Source organism: Papio anubis, chromosome 12 (assembly GCF_008728515.1).
Source record: "Papio anubis isolate 15944 chromosome 12, Panubis1.0, whole genome shotgun sequence".
Taxonomy (NCBI): Eukaryota; Metazoa; Chordata; class Mammalia; order Primates; family Cercopithecidae; genus Papio; species Papio anubis.
In genome coordinates, this window is record NC_044987.1 from 62,799,838 (window position 1) to 62,819,446 (window position 19,609).

The window sequence follows — 19,609 nt, forward strand, 5'->3', positions numbered from 1 at the left end:
GCCCGGAGCTTTGACTTGAGAATCCATATCCTTCGTTCAGCGCAAACTGTCTGAACGCCTACCACATGGACAGAGCTCCGTGCTAGGTGCTGTGAAGAAACACGTTTAAGACAGGATCCCTGTCTTCCAGAAGCTTTTCAAATAAGAGGATTGATTCCAGGAATAAATAGCTTAACCTGAGCCTCAAATCTGTCTTTGGTAAAATAGAATAATTATATTTCACCCCATAATTTTGAAGATAACATGAGAATGGGTGTAAAAGACCTGTTGTCAATGCACATCTCAAACACTAAACAAGTATCTTTTAAAAATATACTCTGAGAACCTGGCACGTGGCATCTGCCTGTAATCACAGAGATGGTGAAACCCTGTCTCTATAAACACAAACATATTTTTTGACAGAGTCTCACGATGTCACCCAGGCTGGGGTGCAGTGGCATGATCTCGGCTCACTGCAAATGCTGCCTCCCAGGTTCAAGCGATTCTCCTGCCTCAGCCTTCCGAGTAGCTGGAATTACAGGCGTGCATCACCACACCAGGCTAATTTTTGTATTTTTAGTAGAGATGGGGTTTCACCATGTTGGCCAGGCTGGTCTCAAACTCCTGACCTCAAGTGATCCTCCCACCTTGGCCTCCCGAAGTGCTAGGATTATAGGCGTGAGCCACTGTACCTGGCCAGCTGCATATATATATATGTGTGTGTGTGTGTGTGTGTGTGTGTGTGTGTGTATACATATTATTTTTTTTTTTTGACATGGAGTCTTGCTCTGTCGCCCAGACTGGAGTGCAGTGGTGCCATTTTGGCTCACTGTAACCTCCGCTTCCCAGTTTCATACAATTCTCCTGCTTCAGTCTCTCGAGTAGCTGGGGTTACAGGTGCATGCCACCACACCCGGCTAATTTTCGTATTTTTAGTAGCCACGGGGTTTCACCTTGTTGGCCAGGCTGGTCTCGAACTACTGATCTCAGTTGTTCCGCCCGCCTCGGCCTCCCAAAGTGCTGGGATTACAGGTGTGAGCCACCATGCCCAGCCTACTTATATTTTTTAAAAAAGAAATTTAATAGGAACCACATAAGTAATTTAAAACTGTCTAGTAATGACATTTCAAAAAAAGTGAAAAGAAACAAATGAAATGAATTTTAACAATATTTGGCTTGGCTCAACATAGCCAAAATATTATCTTTTTTTTGGAGATGGAGTCTCGCTCTGTCACCAGGCTGGAGTGCAGTGGCACAGTCTGGGCTCACTGCAACCTCCACCTCCTGGGTTCAAGTGATTCTCCTGCCTCAGCCTCCCAAGTAAGCGGGATTACAGGCACGCGCCACCATGCCCGGCTAATTTTTGTATTTTTAGTGGAGATGGGTTTCACCATGTTGGCCAGGCTAGTCTTGAACTCCTGACCTCGTGGTCTGGCCGCCTCGGCCGCCCAAAGTGCCGGGATTACAGGCATGAGCCTCCGCGCCTGGCCTCAAAATATTATCTTTTAGCATGGTAATCAACATAAAAAATTATTGGTTATAAAAATTGACTGGATATTTTACATTCTTTTCTTGTACCAAGTCTTTGAAATGTGGTGTGTATTTTATACTTACAATATATCTCAATTTGACTGGACACATTTCAAGTGGTCAATAGCATGTGTAGCTGGTGGCTACTGTATCACCTTCGAAAACAGAGGCTTTATCAGATTCAGGCTGGTGAATGAGTATGTGGATGAAGTCTTTCTCAAAGATCCTTCTCTAGAAGCCTCCCCTGACCTGCCAGGCAGTGTTTGGGTCTCTCCTCCTCTTTGGTCCGGTCCCTGTAGCCCTTCAGACAAATTTCTCTCTGTGGAGGACGTGAGAGCAGGAGGGACAATGGGAAAATCTCATTCCCATCCATACTCCATTGGGACCACTTGGCATTGGGGTGCTTGGCATTTCATGAATAAAGAAAGGATTGTGAGCCCCATATATGACAGGATTCAGAGGAAGACCATACGCTAAAGCAGCCTCTATGACACCATTAAAAATTATGTCCCAGAACAAAAGTTTTTTTTGTTGTTGTTTATTGTTCTTTTTTTTTTTAGATGGGAATCTCACTATGTTGCCTAGGCTGTCCTGGAACTCCTGGACTCGAGTCATCCTCCCACCTCAGCCTTTCAAGTAGCTAGGACTACAGGCACACACCACCACATCCAGCTCCAGAGCAAATGTTTTTGACATGTGTTCCTAGAATTCCCTTCCCAGGACTTAAGAGCAGGAAAAATAATGGAGCTATGGACTCTCTCCCCTTCAACCAGAAAAGGTTCACTTTTATCTGATTTATTTGCTGGTATTCTGCATAAAGAGTTTAATTTTGTTTTTAAGTTTCCTGCAAAAAATATTTGAAAATCAATTTAAGGACATATGGTAAGAGTAGGGAGCACATTAGGTGCAGCAGATTGAAAGACTGGATTGGCAGCCTGGGATCAGACTGCATTTCCTGAGCCTGTAAGTGTCTTGGGCTTGTCTAGTCCTGGTTTAGGAAGGAGAACCTGACCCAGCCTCAAAGATCTCATGGTCTGATGAAGTACAGGACTTTGCATATGAAGCTATCAGAGGAGGAGGAAAGAGCCCAAGGCTGGGCTTTAGAAAACTTTAAGTCTGTCCTGGTGCAGTGGCTCACGCCTGTAATCCCAGCACTTTGGGAGGCTGATGCAGGCAGATCACGGGGTCAGGAGATCGAGACTATCCTGGCCAACACGGTGAAACCCCGTCTCCACTAAAAATACAAAAATTAGCTGGGTGTGATGGTGCATGGCTGTAACCCCAGCTACTTGGGAGGCTGAGGCAGGAGAATCACTTGAACTAGGAGGCAGAGGTTGCAGTGAGCCAAAATCATGCCACTGCACTTCAGCCTGGCAACAAAGCGAGACTCTGTCTCAAAAAAAACAAAAAAACAAAAAAAAAACAAGGCCGGGCGCGGTGGCTCAAGCCTGTAATCCTAGCACTTTGGGAGGCCGAGACGGGCGGATCACGAGGTCAGGAGATCGAGACCATCCTGGCTAACACGGTGAAACCCCATCTCTACTAAAAAATACAAAAAACTAGCCGGGCGAGGTGGCGGGCGCCTGTAGTCCCAGCTACTCGGGAGGCTGAGGCAGGAGAATGGCGTGAACCCGGGAGGCGGAGGTTGCAGTGAGCTGAGATCTGGCCACTGCAGTCCAGCCTGGGCGACAGAGCGAGACTCCGTTTAAAAAAAAAAAAACAAAACAGAAACAACAACAACAAAAACAACAACAAAAAACAACTTGAAGTCTGTCTTGGCTCAGACAGACAGGCTGAGATTTTAGGCTAGGCCCCACCCTTCTCTGTGTCTCAAACTCTTCCACTGGAAAACAGAGGTTGAACTAGATGACACCTTTGAGGTCTGATCTTCTATGATACACTCTTCACAATAATAATTAAGGTTTATGCATATAGCATGTTGTTCCTACTTCTTTAATACCATTTAGGTCATCATGCTTTGTGCTCTAGTAAATTGCATCTGTGCCTAATATCTGTCTTCCCCACTGACTATAAGTCCTTTGAGGTTTCGTCTGATTCATTTCTGTGTCGACCCACTAGGCCTGACAGAGGCAGGCCTGAGCACACATTTGCCTTCACTAAACATCCATAGAGTTAAATTGCTTTAATAAAGTACTAATATGTGTAGAACGATCAGACTCCAGGTAACTTGGAAACACTTTTGTGGCACAGGTATAGGAAGGGCCAGAGGAAAGGGAAGCAGATGGACAGGTGGAGCTGTCTGTAAAGGCTTCTTGAAGGAGGAGAAATGCTGACTTGAAGAGGGTAGGAAGAGGGCACAATCCCAAATGGGCTGTTTCTTTTTTCTACTGTCTCACTAGCTTTCCCTGAATAAGTGAGTTCTTGGTCGGTGGGGTGCATGTATGCTTACAAGCAACTGAGGGACAAGGACATTGAACCTGGACATTTAGAAGTGAGATAACATGAAAGCACTTGGTGGGGTAGAATAGAGATCACAGACAGGTTTTGGAGACAGATTAGGATGGTTGTAACACAGTATGGCCTTTGATTAGTCACATGAGATCTCCCATATGCATAAATATTCAATGCATTTTTATTGAAAATCTTCTTGGTGCCAGACATAGTGTTACATGCCAATGATGAAGTAGAGAAAACTGCCCTGATATAACTGGCAAGGGAGATAGACCTTAAACAGGTAATCATACAAAAGTACAGCTTGCTGCTGGGCATGGTGGTGTTTGTCTCCAGTTCTAGTTACTCAGGGGGATAAGGCCAGAAGATTGCTTGAGCCCAAGAATTTCAGACCGGCCTGGGCAACATAGCAAGATCCTTTCTCCAGAAAAAAAAGTACAGAGTGCTGTAAGAGCATATAACAGAGACAACTTCTCAGTCTTAGTTTCATTTTAAAATGAGAATGGTTGGGCGTGGTTGCTCATGCCTGTATTCCTAACACTTTGAGAGGCCAAGGTGGGACGATCACTTGATCCCAGGAATTTGTAACCAGCCTAGGCAATCATAGCAAACCTCATCTCCACACACACACACAAATTAGCTGGGCATAGTGGCACATGCCTGTAGTCCCAGTTACTTGCTAGGCTGAGGTGGGCGGATCACTTGAGCCTAGGTGTTTGAGGTTGCAGAGAGCTATGATCGTGCCACTGTACTCCAGTCTGGGTGACAGAGTGAGATCCTGCCTCTAAAAACCAACAAATAAAAAACAATAAAATGGGACTGGCAAGTGCTGCATGAGATTGTGAGGATTAAATGACATAATGCATGTGGAGCCCTCGTAAATTGCCCGAGGGTAGAGCAAATAAACATTAGTTAATTTCTCTACACTCCCTTGATGTTTTCAGGTATCCCCCACCTTGGTTAATTCTTCCCTCTCAATGTCAAAGTGCTGAAGCTGACTAGTTTCCCTGAAAGAGAGAGGAGGGGACAGAGAGTGAGAGGAGAAAGGACCTGAACTAATCTCACCAGTGCCCTGAGGATTCCAAAGGGGTCTTCCCAGCCTATTCCTCACTGAACTCCAGCTCCTGGAGTTCACCAGTGATCCACAGGGGTCTTGGCTTAGCTCCAGTCCCAGCCCCTTTAGGTTACCCTTAAATCTGAATTCTCTTTTGTCTCTGCTGTGGCTCCAAGGCACTCAGGCTTCTTGGGGCTCCTCTTGATCCTTTGGTCTTCCCTCTCTCAGCTGGCCTCAGGAGTAGAACACAGTTTCCTCTTCATTACTCCTTTTTTTTTTTTTTTGAGACAGAGTCACCAGGCTGGAGTGCAGTGGCACGATCTCTGCTCACTGCAACCTCCGCCTCCTGGGTTGAAGCAATTCCCCTGCCTCAGCCTCCTGAGTAGCTGGAATTACAGGCATACACCACCATGGCCAGCTAACTTTTTCTATTTTTAGTAGAGATGGGGTTTCACCATGTTGGCCAGGCCAGTTTCGAACTCCTGACCTCAGGTGATCTGCCCACCTCGGCCTCCCAAAGTGCTGGGATTACAGGCGTGAGCCATGGTGCGTGGCCTTTATTTTATTTTTTATTTTTTGAGATGGAGTTTTGGCCTGTAGCCCAGGTTGGAGTGAGTGCAATGGCACGATCTCAGCTCACTGCAGGCTCCGCCTCCTGGGGTTCCAATGATCCTCCTACCTCAACCTCCTGAGAAGCTGAGATTACACTTGCCTGCCACTGCGCCTGGCTAATTTTTTGTATTTTAGTAGAGATGGGGTTTCACCATGTTGGCAAGGCTGGTCTTGAACTCCTAACCTCAAGTGATCCACCTGCTTCGGCCTCCCAAAGTGCTGGGATTACAGGGGTGAGCCCCTGCAACTGGCCTCCTTTTCATTACTCCTCTTTATTGCTGCCCCCCAAAACAAGTCCAATATCCCATTTCGTGGGCTTTGATGGGCCAGAAAGGAGACAGCAGAAAGAACTAAAATGAGGTTACAAATTAAACAAAGTTCTAGAGTCACAATCTCCGATCTTTTTTTCTTTCTTCTTTTTTTTTGGAAATGGAGTCATGCTCTGTCTCCCAGGCTGGAGTGCAGTGGCACAATCTCGGCTCACTGAAACCTCCACCCCCCAGGTTCAAGCCATTCTCCTGCCTCAGTCTCCCAAGTAGCTGGGACTACAGGCAAGCACCACCACGCCCGGCTAATTTTTGTATTTTTAGTAGAGACGGGGGTTTCACCATGTTCGCCAGGCTGGTCTCGAACTCCTGACCTCAAGTGATCTGCCTGCCTCAGTCTCCAAAAGTGCTGGGATTACAGGCATGAGCCACCACGCCTGGCCGAACCTTTGTTCTTGACTCCCTCAAGGAACTAAATGGATGAAAGGAGTGGGGACAATGGCCATGCCCTATCTTCCAAGAGGGTCCCTTCTCCCAGGCAGGCAGGACAATAGTTGTCCTGTTTGCCTTCAGGACAGCTTTGCATCTTTGAGGTTTTCCAAGCCAGGTGGTGGTACCCAATCATCTGAGATAATTCCCCCCCACCCCGGGAAAGTTCTCCATCCTCAGTCCTGGTATTCTAAGAGCAACCCAACTATACATGCCCAGTTGATTCGGGATTCCCTGTTGCCTCCCTTCTTTCTCCCCAATTCTCATTTTTGCCATTTACTTGCTGTGTGATCCTAGGGAAGTTGCTGAATAATAAGAAATAATGTTAAGAAAACAACTTAGATATGTTTTACATATGCTTTACATGTATTAACTCAATAAATATAACAAGTCTATAAGGCAGGTAATATTATTTCCATTTTACAGATAAGAATACTCACAGATAGCCTGGGTGAGGTGGCTCACGCCTGTAATCCCAGCACTTTGGGAGGCCGAGACAGGCAGATCACCTGAGGTCAGGAGTTCGAGACCAGCCTGACCAATATGGTGACATCTTGTCTCTACTAAAAAAAAAAAAAAAAAAAAAATACAAAAATTAGCCAGGCATGGTGGTGTGCACCTGTAATTCCAGTGACTTGGAGGCTGAGGCAGGAGAATCCACTTAAACCACGGAGGTGGAGGTTGCAATGAGCCGAGATCACACCACTTCACTCCAGCCCGGGTGACAGAGCAAGACTCTGTCTAAAAAAAAAAAAAAAAAAAAAAAAGAATTCTCACAGATAGGAAAATTGAACGTGTCAGATTTAATTTCCTTTGTAAGATGAATCTAAATTGTGTTACACCTCAGGATTGCTGTGGATATTCATTATAGGAGATAACATGTAAGCTCCATGAGGGCAACAAGGGTTGTTTATTTTATTTAGTGCTATATTCCTAGTGCTTAGAACAGTGCCTGGTATGGAAATACTTTGCTTAGTAAATATTGGTTGAATGAATGATTGAATGTAGCATGTTTAGCATAATACCTGGCACACAATAGTACCTTCTAAAACCACAGCTATTGTTTAACCTTGATCTCTCTTGCCTCCTCACCTGGCCATCTAATTAATCACCACATATTTCTCAAATCTGAACCCTTTTCTATTCCCATCATTATTGTCCAAATTAGAATTCAGGTCTTGCCCAAGGTCACACAGCTAACATGAAGGTGAGCTGGGTTATCAGCACAGGTCTGTCAGACCATGTCACTTGTTTCTAGCTTCTACCTTCTCCAATCCTTTCTCAACACTATTGCCAGAATAATTTCTGCAAATCACAGTTACCTGATCTTGGCATAATGCTTTAATGGCTCTGAAATTCCTTGCAGAATAAGAGCCAGCAGTTTTTGAGCACATTACGAGAAGGACTGTGCTAATTGTTTTACTTATTAACTCATCTAAGCCTTACAAAATCCTATTTTTTTTCAGATGGAGGAATCGGAGGGCAGAGAGATTGAGTAACTGGCCCAGAGTCACACAGCATTGCTTGGATGTGAATCTAGGCAGTCTGATCCCAGAACCCCACTTCTCACCCACACTCCCCAATCTGTGAGTCTGCACAGCCTTCCTGACTGCTTTAGACTGTTACTTGTCCTTCCTCTGTGCTCCCTCACCTATTCCTGTACCAATCCCTCTCAAAACATATTGACATGTGCTAATTATCTACACACACACACACACTCACCCCATTTTTTTCCCCATAAAAATGGAGCTTTTTGAGAGTAGCAACTAAGTTGTTACAAATAGGTGCTCAGTAGGTGTTAAATGAATGAATGAACATTGCAAGCAAGATTCCAGAACTGACTGTGGATAAGGAGATGATTCTCTGTGTGAAACTAGCTTAGGAAGAGTTGTTGCTAGAAGCTAAGGTCTCTTATTTTCTACCCAGCCAGACCTTGGGCAATTTCTCAGCGATAGCGATACTTTCCATTTTTGGACACCAGGGAGCGCTACTAATAACGCAACGCAAACTAGGGGATTCCTAAACTTTTCTGAGCAGATTTTGGACTCTCAATTATTATTTCTAGCAAAGTCTCCCTCATTCTCCGAATGAAAGCTGTTGGTAACCAGAAACCCTGTGGTGTGAAGAAAGGATAGTTAGGCTGCTGTACAGAACACACATCATTAATATATTCACTTAGCAAAACGTTTATTGAGTACCAGCTATGTAATGGGCAACCTAGACTGTGAAAATACAAAGATGAATAAAATGCAACCCTTGATGAGCTCAGAGGCTAATGTAGAAGATACATACTTATTAAATAATCATAATTCAGCTGCGCATGGTGGCATGTGCCTGTAGTCGCAGCTACTCGGGAGACTGAGGTGGGAGGATCGCTTGAGCCCGGGAGTTCAAAGTTGCAGTGAACTATAGTTGCACCACTGCACTTTAGCCTGGGCAACAGAGTGAGAACCTGTCTCTAAAAATAAATAAATTAAAAAAAATAATATTCCTATTCAAAAAATAAAACTCACTTGAGCCCAGGAGGTTAAGGCTGCAGTAAGCCATGATCGTACCACTGCACTCCAGCCTGGGTAACAAAGACCCTATCTCAAAAAAAAAAAAAAAAAAAAAAAATCATAACCCAGTTACATAAGTTTACTCTAAGGTATAGAGGAAGACTGAAGAGACAGGGCAAGTCAGGCAAGGTGCTAAAGCGGGGTGGAGCTTTTGAGTTTTTCTAAAAATCATAACCTTTGATTTATGATAAGGTATCATCATTGGTCAGGGCATGGATGCTTTTATTTAACTTGAGCTGAGACTTGAAGGATGGGGAAGGAATCCCAAAGAAGAAAGCAAGCTTGGCTCTCACCTGCCACTTTATCTCCTCAGCCTCAGTTTCTTTATTTTATTTTTTATTTTTATTTATTTTTTTTTGAGACGGAGTCTCACTCTGTCCCCCAGGCTGGAGTGCAGTGGCCAGATCTCAGCTCACTGCAAGCTCCGCCTCCCGGGTTCACGCCATTCTCCTGCCTCAGCCTCCGGAGTAGCTGGGACTACAGGCGCCCGCCACCTCGCCCGGCTAGATTTTTTTGTATTTTTTAGTAGAGACGGGGTTTCACCGTGTTAGCCAGGATGGTCTCGATCTCCTGACCTCGTGATCCACCGTCTCGGCCTCCCAAAGTGCTGGGATTACAGGCTTGAGCCACCGCGCCCGGCCCAGTTTCTTAATCTATAAAATGAGTAAAGTAGTCCCCTCTTATCCATGGAGAATATATTCCAAGACCTCCAGTGGATGCGTGAAACTGCAGATAGTATCAAACTCTATATATATTGTTTTCCTATACACATACCTATGATAAAGCTTAATTTATAAATTGCACACAGTAAGAGATGAACAAAAATAGTTAATAATAAAATAGATCAATTGTGGTCTCTCTCTTTCCTGCCTCTCTCTGTCAAAATATCTTATTGTACTATACTCACTTTTTTTTTTTTTTTTTTTTTGAGGTGGAGTCTCGCTCTGTCACCCAGGCTGGAATGCAGTGGTGCAATCTTGGCTCTCTGCAACCTCTGCCTCCTGGGCTCAAGCGATTCTCCTGCCTCAGCCTCCTGAGTAGCTGCAATTACAGGCGCGTGCCACCACACCCTGCGGATTTTTATATTTTTAGTAGAGACCGGGTTTCACCATGTTGGCCAGGCTGGTCTTGAACTCCTGACCTCAGGTGATCCACCCACCTTGGTCTCCTAAAGTGCTGGGATTACAGGCTTCAGCCACTGCACCCGACCCCATACTCACTTACTTTTGGACAGAAGTTGACCTCAGGTCAACCTGGGGACCACCGTGTAGCCCCTGTTTTATCTAGCAGAGCTTCTTTGAGGAAGAGATGAGATAATACATGTGAAAACTCTTGCAAATAGTGGAATAGAGGCATAAGAATTAGTTAATCCAATTTGATTTAGCCAACAACTTCAGAACATCTAAGCAAGGCCCTAAGATTAATGCAAGGGAGATATACTGCATAGGTATAAAAAGAGAGATGGGAGAAAGCTCTCTGTTTCCTCCTAAGGCTTACAATATGGTGAGGGGTCCTTTTTTTTTTCTTTCTTTCTTTCTTTCTTTTTTTCTACAGATTCTTGCTCTATTACCCAGACTGGAGTGCAGTGGCAATCATAGCTCACTGCAGCCTTGACCTCCTGGGCTCAAGCCATCCTCCTGGCTCAGCCTCCTGAGTAGCAGGGACTACAGGGACACACCACCATGCCAAGTTAATGTTTGTATTTTTTTTGTAGAGACAGAGTCTCACTATGTTGCCTAGGCTGGTCTCAAACTCCTGGGCTATAGTGATCCTCCCATCTCAGCCTCCCAAAGTGTTAGGATTTTAGGTGCAAGCCCTAGTACATACCTGGGTTCTTGCAAGGGTCACATTTTTAGAAGGATGAAGCATAGGGGCTATAGAGATGAGGGTCACAGTTTCTGATCCAGGAAGATCCATCAGGTTTCAGAATCTTTTTATTTTGTAGAATATTAAGGCTGTACAGGGTCAATAATCTGGTAGCTGACCAATTTATAGTTGGAGAGACTGAAATTCAGAGGGGAACTGACTTTTCTAGTGTCACATTGTGATCTTGGAGGCAGAGAAGACACCAGAATGTTCTTCCTGTTGCCTAGGCTGTGGCTTTGGCTCCCAGGTACCATTTATTTGTTATTTTGTTTTAGTTTTGAGATGGAGTCTCACTCTGTCACCAACGCTGGAGTCCAGTGGCGTGATCTCGGCTGTCTGCCTCCCAGGTTCAGGTGATTCTCCTGCCTCAGCCTGCTGAGTAACTGGGGTTACAGGCGCCCGCCACCATGCCCAGCTAATTTTTGTATTTTTAGTAGAGATGGGATTTCATCATGTTGGCCAGGCTGTTTTCAAATCACTGACTTCAAGTGATCTGCTGGCCTTGGCCTCCCAAAGTGCTTGGATTACAGGTGTGAGCTATGGTGCCCAGTTATTTATTTTTATTTTTAATTGTGGTTAAAAAATATATAACATACATTTTACCATCTTAATTTTTTTTTTTTTTTTTTTTTGAGACAGAGTCTTGCTCTGTTGCCCAGGCAGGAGGGCAGTGGTGTGATCTTAGCTCACTGCAAGCTCCACCTGCTGGGTTCACACCATTCTCCTGCCTCAGCCTCCCGAGTAGCTGGGACGACAGGCGCCCACCACCACGCCTGGCTAATTTTTTGTGTTTTTAGTAGAGACGGGGTTTCACCGTGTTAGCCAGGATGGTCTCGATCTCCTGACCTTGTGATCCGCCCACATTGGCCTCCCAAAGTGCTGGGATTACAGGCGTGAGCCACTGCGCCCAGCCTCATCTTAATCATTTTTAAGTGTACAATTTAGTCATGTTAAGTACATTTACATTATTGTGCAGCCAATCTCCAAAACTTTTTTAACTTGTAAAACTGAAACTATTTCCAGCTCTCCCCTCTCCCCAGTCTCTGGCAACCACTACTCTACTTTCTGTCTCTATGAATTTGGCTGTTTTAGGTACATTCATATAAATGAAATAACAGTATTTATCCTTTGTGACTGGCTTATTTCACTTAGCTGGCTATCCTCAAGGTTCATCCATGTTGGAGCATTGTCAGGATTTCCTTCTTTCTTAAGGCGGTGTAGTATTTCATTGTACCTATGCACCATATTTTGTTTATCCATTCATCCATCCATGAACACCTGGGTTGCTTTCACCTTGTGGCTGTTGTGACTAATGCTGTTATGAACATGGGTGTATAATTTTCTTTAAGACCCTGCTTTAATTTTTTGGGTGTACACCCAGAATTGAAATTGGTGCATCACAGTAACTATTTTTAGTTCTTAGACACCATTTTAGCATCACAGGAAATTCGACAGGCTCCACGAGGTTTAAGATCTTGGTGTAAATTGGTAACAGACCATGGCTTCCTGCCTGCAAGACCTGTTTGTTGTACCAAATAGATAAGCACCCATAACCCCGAAGAAATCATGTGGTGGTGAAAAGAAATGCTGTAGTCGAGTTTGAAGGAAATTGTGTTAAACATGCTTTACTTTGCTCATTTCTTTCATGTTCTCTTAGGCAAATGAGTGCATAGGCAGGAGAGCTGGCTTAGGTAGAAATGATGAACTGTCAGTCTGAGTGATTAATGTGGGCTACAGACATGTTTTCTGTGGCCTATATAAGGTTTTATTCTTTTACATGCATTGCTGATATTTTTTTAAAAAGGATATGTCATATGAAAGTCCAGATTTCCATCTTCTCTCTCTCTCTCTTTTTTTTCTAAATTGAGACAGGGTCTTGCTCGTTGCCCAGGCTGGAGTGCAGTGGTGTGATCATGGCTCACTCCAGCCTTGAGATCCTGGATTTAAGCGATCATCCCACCTCAGCTTCCTCAGTAGCTGGGACCACAGATGCCAGATACCACTCATGGCTAATTAAAAAACTTTTTTTTTGTAGAGATGGGGGTCCCACTATGTTTCCCAGGCTGGTCGTGAACTCATGGGCTCAAGTAATCCTCCCACTTTGGCCTCCCAGAGTGCTGGAATTAGAGGTATCAGTCACTGCATCCAGCCCATCTTCTCTTAATGACATTCTAGCAATACTAGGCTCACCTTTCTGCCTGCTCTCCATAATCCCCACCATTCCCTATTACTCCTATCAACGTTTCTTTTCTTTTCTTTTCTCTTCTTTTCTTTTTTTTTTTTTTTTTTGAGATGGAGTCTATACTGTCCCTCAGACTGGAGTGCAGTGGCGCGATCTCGACTCACTGCAAGCTCTGCCTCCCGGGTTCATGCCATTCTCCTGCCTCAGCCTCCCGTATGGCTGGGACTACAGGCGACCGCCACCACGCCCAGCTAATTTTTTTGTATTTTTAGTAGAGACGGGGTTTCACCGTGTTAGCCAGGATGGTTTTGATCTCCTGACCTCGTGATCCACCCGCCTCAGCCTCCCAAAGTGCTGGGATTACAGGTGTGAGCCACCACACCCGGCCTCCTACCTACTTTTCTTAATTGTATTACCTACCTGCCCACTTTGCCATTTGAATTTAAGACCCCTGGCTCAGGGAATAGGTCTAGGAGAACCTAGGTCAGGGTTCAACTGTTCTGGTCAATTTTCCAATATTCCAGTATTGAGTGTTAGTTTTTAGTATCTGAGTGTTCAAGTGAATTAACTCATGTCATCCAGCTTTTACAGAGCACTTACTTTGTTCAGGGTCTATGGCTGGGTCCTAGTGTAGCAGAGATGAATGAGGCACAGCCTCTGACCTGAAGAGTGGCAATCACTACCTATTGGGGGAGGGGCAGACAGGTGTATGGTCCAATTTTGGCCACAGACTGATTTTGAAGGGGTGGGCAGAGTAAAAGTTTCTAAGGAGACACATTGAGCTGTATCTGTAAGAATGAGAGAACAGCTACATGAGGAACTTTGGAGCAGGGGAGAGTGTTTCAGGCAGAAGCAACAGCAGATACAAAGGCCGTGAGGTGGCTGAGTTTGACGTGTTTAGGAACTTAATGAAGGCTAGTGTGACAGGAGCTTAATAGAGCCGGGGGAGTGGTAGTAGGTGACGTTAGCTACGTATTTTTATATCAACGGCCTAACCCTTAAGCCAGGCAGCTGTTGGGCAAATCCATGTTCCCAGTCTTCAAAGGGCTTGCTCAGAACAGGTAGCTGGTTTAGCACTGTCAGTTAGAGGAGGGACTGGGCCTAATCCCTTCCCCTGCTTCTGGTGCCAAGGACAGGGTAGGGCACAGAGGTTTCAGTCAAGATCTGCTGACAGCACGCTTGAGAAAAGAACAGGAAGTGCAGGCTTTGTTGAAGGAGGCTCAGGCGTGGCTCTTTCTTCTTTGGCGCACTCACTCTCAAGTCGCTGACACCTCCTCCACCAGAGAGGTAGCTGGGAAAATGAGATGCAGGGAGGAATCATTTACGGGCCCCACCGAAAAACCTTAAAGGGCTGGGAGCTTGAGGGGCAGGTAGGAAAACGGGCTGTGAGAGCTAAGGGAGGGCATCACACTTAGCTTGGAGGGGAGGGGAGGTGGGGTCAGGAAGGCAGATGGCACCCTTTAGCCCAGACTCAAGGAATGTGTAGGGGAATTTTAGCTAGAGTGGTTTGGACATTTCATTTTGCTTTCTGGCATCATCATTTCCTCTGAAAACACTCGCAGGCCCCAGTGGCCCTAGTGGGCCTCCCCCGGGGCGGGTCTTAGCTTTACTCCCCAACCCTCTGCAAAAGAGCAGGCCCTCCCAGGATCGCAAGTCCTGTCTGCAGTTCGCCGATGTTTCCACCAGGGGCCGCTGCGCACGGGCGACGAAGCGCGCGGGTTCCTGAGCCGCAGAGAGGCGGAAGTCGATTGGTTGTCAGGCGAGGCGGGAGGGCGGAGCCTGGGAACTGGCAGGGAGTTGGGGGCTGGGAGCTCGCCCCCTGGCCGAGCCGGGCTGGGCTGTTGTCGCCTCAGGCGGCTCCTGGGAGGCTAACGTTGTGTCCTGGGCCTCTGTTTAGACCGCCTCTACAACTGAGGCGAGTGGAGCAGCACCACGGCCCGGAGATCGGGGCAGGGCAGGTGTTGTCGCCGCCGCCGCAGGCCTGAGTTACCTGAGTAACTGCGGGTCAGGGACTCGCCTGCGGGCCGGCAGTTGGCGCTGGAGACTCTGGAGGGGGAAAGGGAAGCTGGGACTTGATCCTTTGCGCGGGAGGGGCGTCCTGGCAAAGACTAGCACGGGCTGGGGGTCCGGGAGAGCCCGCTGGGGGCTGGGGGCTCCGGGGAGCCGTCTTCACCGGTTATTCCGGGATCCAGCCGGGCGCTGGGGCGGGCCCGGGCTTCGCTGGGGGCCGGGCGGCGCGGGGCGGGCAGGCGGGAGAGCACGCCCCCGCTCGCCCCGGGCCCGCCCCGCGCCGCCCGCCCGCCTGGGAGCAGCTGTCCTGGGCCTGGCCGGTGTGCGTCCGCCTGCTGGACCTGGGCACCGCCAGCCGCCTGGGCACGGGACTGGACGGGGGCGCTGACCTCGGCCTAGGAGGCCCAGGATCCTGGAGACGCCCGCGCCCTCAGGACCCTGCGGGTCGCACGCCCTCCCCAGCTTCTGCTGCTAGCCGCTCTTCGGCAGGGCGAGGTCAGGTGCCCCCTTCTTGCCTCTTTTCTCTGCTCTTCCTCCCCCCCTCCTGTGCCCGCGGGGACTCCTGCCGCCCCCTCCCGCAGGGGTGTAGTAAGCTGCGGAGCTGACAGCAGCCCCGCAGCCACTCTGCCCAAAGTCTCCGGAAGCCGCACGAGCTCAGGCCGCCGCAGCCCCGGCGGACCCACTATTGGACCTGAGGAGCCAGCCCTCCTCCCGCACTCAAACTTGGAGCATTTGACCTTTGGCTGTTGGAGGGGGCAGGCCTGCGGGTGGCTGGACAGCTGCGGAGCCGCGAGGGCGTCTTGCCTGGAGACCGTCGGCTGCACTCGCGGGCTCCTGGCTTTGCCTTTGGGATCCCGAGGTGTCCACATCAGACGCATGTTGACTGAGACCTAGAGTCATGGATGTATGCGTCCGTCTTGCCCTGTGGCTCCTCTGGGGACTCCTCCTGCACCAGGGTCAGAGCCTCAGCCATATTCACAGTGAGAAGGCGACAGGAACCAGCTCGGGGGCCAACTCTGAGGAGTCCACTGCAGCAGGTAAGGCCTTGCTGTGGGCTGGACTGGGCTGTAGGCTTTGGCTCAGAACTGAGTGGCCCGAAGTGGGCAAGTTGAAATCAGGTTTGTACATGTGAGGTTCATGGAGGATCCACACATGGCACTGCCTGTTCCAGGTAGTCCAAGAAGTTCTTTCTGGTCAGTAGTCATGGCAAATGTCTCTATCTTTCCTGAACAACTTTCCTCATCACCCCCTCAGGATTTTTTTTTTTTCTTGACAGTAATAAGAAGCCTTTGGGGCAACTTGACCTTTTAGATCAGCAAGGAAAGACCCCATCTTAGGCCTACTTGTCTGGAAGAATGGCCTGGTGAGATGATAAGTTCATTGCTCCTAGTCAGTTTTAGTACTGAGCAGCATGGGGGAAGTTGGGGCCACTTATGTTGGAAAGGGAAAGTTAAGGCTGCGCCAACTCTGTTGCCTGATAGCCTGGTGTTCAGGTGTACCTATTCCAACAACTGTGGGAACCCTAGTCCCACCCTTCCCTTAGGTAGTCTTGTCTCTTTGCTGTGTGCATTTGAAATATCCAGACAGTTCCTTAGATGGAATCCTATTTACCACTAGGGTGTTAAATGGCCTTTTCTTGACATAGACATGATATAATTCCTGGGACCACTTGTTGCTTATTCTGTTTCTTCTGACTGATGAGGGTGGGAATTCCAGCTACAGTTCCCCTCGCCTTCACCGCGCCCCCCCCCCCAAGTCTGCTTGCTAGGGAAACCATGCTACTTTTGATCTGTCGTGGTTTTTCCTATGCAGTTGTGAAGGCATATCAGGCAGCAGGAACCCTGGTATACTTTTGCAGTAGAAAGGAACACTTTTATGTTTTGTTTTGTTTTTTTTTGAGACAGGGTCTTGATCTGTCGTTCAAGCTGGAATGCAGTAGTGTGATCACAGCTCACTACAGTCTCAAACTCCTGGGTTCAGGTCATCCTCCTGTGTCAGCCTCCCAGTAGCTGGGACTAAACACAAGAGCCACTGGGCCTGGCTAACTTTTTTTTTCTTTCTATTTTTAATTTTTTGTACAGACAGGGTCTGTCTGTGTTGTGCAGGGATCCCTCCCAAAGTGCTGGGATTACAGATGTGAGCCACTGTACCCATCAAGGAACTCTGTTAAAATCCAGTCATTTTACATAAGGCTTAGAAGATCAGTTCTCTTTTCTCATTTCTCTCACCGTTTGGCTGTGATCTGCCCAAAGCTGTGACCTGCAGAGTTGGGGAGAGTTTATAGATGAGTTGTTTCTGAGCATAAGCAAGTTCAAATGAGGGGATGTCTCAGTGGGCACCTGCTGATACAAGTAAGAAAAGGAAATAATAGGTCATGGTGGCTGGGGAGTTTCATGGATGGATCCAGAAGCTGGCTTTGGTGGTAGACCCTTTATTGGGCAATACCTTTTTAAGTTCCAGATGTTCCAAGGGGGCTAGTTTCCAAATGAGGCCAGGGTTGCCCATATTGTAAGTAGGATACCTGGCTGTTGCTTTCTAGATAGGTTCTTCTCGCCTATTAATCCTGTCTCTCCATAGAGAGTCTCCTTGACCCTTGACACCTGACTCAAAGCTTGGTTCTCTTTGGGCTATGAAGGGAAAGACTAGTGGGCAAATGTAGACTGAACTGTGAAGTAGACCTAATTATCATCTCTTGCTATCCCTGTGACATTCCTATTTATAACTGATAATATGTCTTTTTTCACTCCAAAATGTGAGTGCCTGACATAAAATGAATATTTTTTGGGGAGTGGCTGTTCTATATTTTAGACATAAACTAAAGGGATGAAATTTTGAATTTTAGACATTGGCTATTAGGAAGGTTGTTTTTGTTGTTGTTGTTTTTGTTGTTGTTTGTTTGTTTTGCTTGAAGTAAAAGGCATTCTAGCCTTCCTCAGGACCACCCTATGACTTGAGTTTTTGGAGACAATTCTTCACACAGCATATATTTCAGAGGCCTGGCTATGCTGATTATACCACTTAGACCTATTCTTGCGCAGTTTAGAAACTGGTTTATGTTGTCACAATAATAGTGAATTCCAGGGAGGAAAGTCTCAGAGAGACCTTAGGTGCTGTGAATGTCTAAGGTTTGTGGAAACCTGGAGGTTCCAACACTATTGTTATGGTAGCTTTTCCCCTTGGGTCTGCCTGGGGTTTTGTCTCTGACTCAGAAAGGGACTTATTTTTGCAAAGAGGTGGTTCATATAGGCTGGGATCTTCAAAAGAGTTTGGAGAGAAACTTTCTATGCAACTAGGAACTCTTGCATCCTTTCCAGCCTCTCTGTATCCCCAGAACACAGGAGGAGGTTTACTTGCTCTTAAAACTACTACTATTAAAAATCAGATTCAGCATACCCAGTCAATTTGTGTGTTTTCTACAGTTTGTATTTTACAATTACACAGCTGTTTTTCCAACAGTCTCACAATAGCCCTGTTACAATGCAGGGCAGGTGGTATTGTTCCCACTTTTATGAGTGAAGAAACCTGGTCCTGTGCTTGGTCTTTCTTATAGGCAGATCTTCTGATGCTTACGTCTTGGATTTCTTCCATCTTCTCAGGTCCTGCCCTGTTAAAGGAGTGGTAGGCAGGGCCAGAGAATGTTGCTTTCCTTCTGACAATTAGGCAGGCCCTAGTGACTCTGTAGCTGAGAGCCAAGAAAAGAGCTGCACTTTTTTCTGCTCTGGAGAGTGTTTTGCAGGGGCCCAGATAATTTGATTTTTTATCTTTTGGATGTATATACCCATCTGTCTCTTTTTAGTTAGTTAAAATATTTGATTCTAAGAATGATTTAGTTAAAATGCTTATGGCTTTAGCATGCATACAATAAACACTACGAAAGCCTGATCCTGGAGTGAAGGCAGGTGCTCTGCAAGGAGGATCTCTCACTGGGCCGTGGAGAGGCCATTCCTGTCACCTTCTCGCTCCTTAATACCTGTACACCCAGCCATGCTAAGTCACTCTCTCAGTAAAGATCTCTGCCTGCCTGTGCAACTCTGGGGCTTGCGTTTCTGAAGCTGGCCTAATACAGATGCTTGGAACCACCCTTAGACTCTAGAAAACGATAATGGTTTCTGTAGAATGTGCATGAGGGACCTCAGGTGGAGTCTGGAGTTGTGGCTGCCAGTGTTGGAGGTATCGAGGGCCTCTAATCAGGAACTGTGGTTTGGTTCAGTGTAGCTAGGACAGGACCTTGGAGGATAGGCATTTAGGCAGTGTGCAGAGTGCAGGCTGGCTTCTCAATCAACCTCTGATGGAGTGGCAGGCCAGAACCCTGCCTCCTATCCCCAGCTAGTTGCTGCTGCCTCCAAGGCTATAAATGGCCTGGCCATCTTGGTAGCTATGCTAATTTTAGCTGAGGTTGGCTCCCGGAACTGGGCTAGGGCCAAGAGCAGGTAGGTGGGGCTTGGCTGAAGCTAATACTGGGGCCTGGGGAGAGGGACACACTAAGCCTGGGGTAGCCAGGATATAATCTGCTCCCAGGCCTCAGTTTTGACAATCACCCTTAGCTAGGTTAATTGATTCAGCAAACATTGAACAATGCCAGCTAATATGGTATTTATTAAACAAGTATTAATATTTGAGTGCCTTCTCTGGGCCAGGTAATATGTTCCTG

The 19,609-nt window shown here is 46.9% G+C and overlaps 2 protein-coding genes across 6 annotated transcripts in view; one reads left to right on the forward strand and one right to left on the reverse strand.

Annotated features, from left to right (window-relative positions):
* Window positions 1-13,826: 13,826 nt before the first annotated feature.
* Window positions 13,827-15,833, reverse strand: LOC101026270. Its single transcript, XM_031653250.1, has 2 exons — window positions 14,939-15,833; window positions 13,827-14,239 (listed from the first exon to the last, which is right to left on the reverse strand). Exon 1 carries the CDS (start codon window positions 15,825-15,827, stop codon window positions 15,354-15,356), a length of 474 nt encoding a protein of 157 aa, XP_031509110.1. The 5' UTR covers window positions 15,828-15,833; the 3' UTR covers window positions 13,827-14,239; window positions 14,939-15,353.
* STIM1 (stromal interaction molecule 1) overlaps window positions 15,236-19,609 on the forward strand; it is a 217,127-nt gene continuing 212,753 nt past the window's right edge. For 2 of the 5 annotated variants that reach the window (XM_003910339.4, XM_003910338.4), the window contains exon 1: window positions 15,294-15,995. In XM_003910339.4, the coding sequence (XP_003910388.1) occupies window positions 15,857-15,995 (139 nt within the window). In that variant the 5' untranslated portion in view covers window positions 15,294-15,856. Of the gene's footprint in view, window positions 15,996-19,609 lie in introns of all 5 variants that reach the window. The other 3 variants (XM_009186797.3, XM_009186800.3, XM_031653249.1) reach the window with 3 other exon arrangements.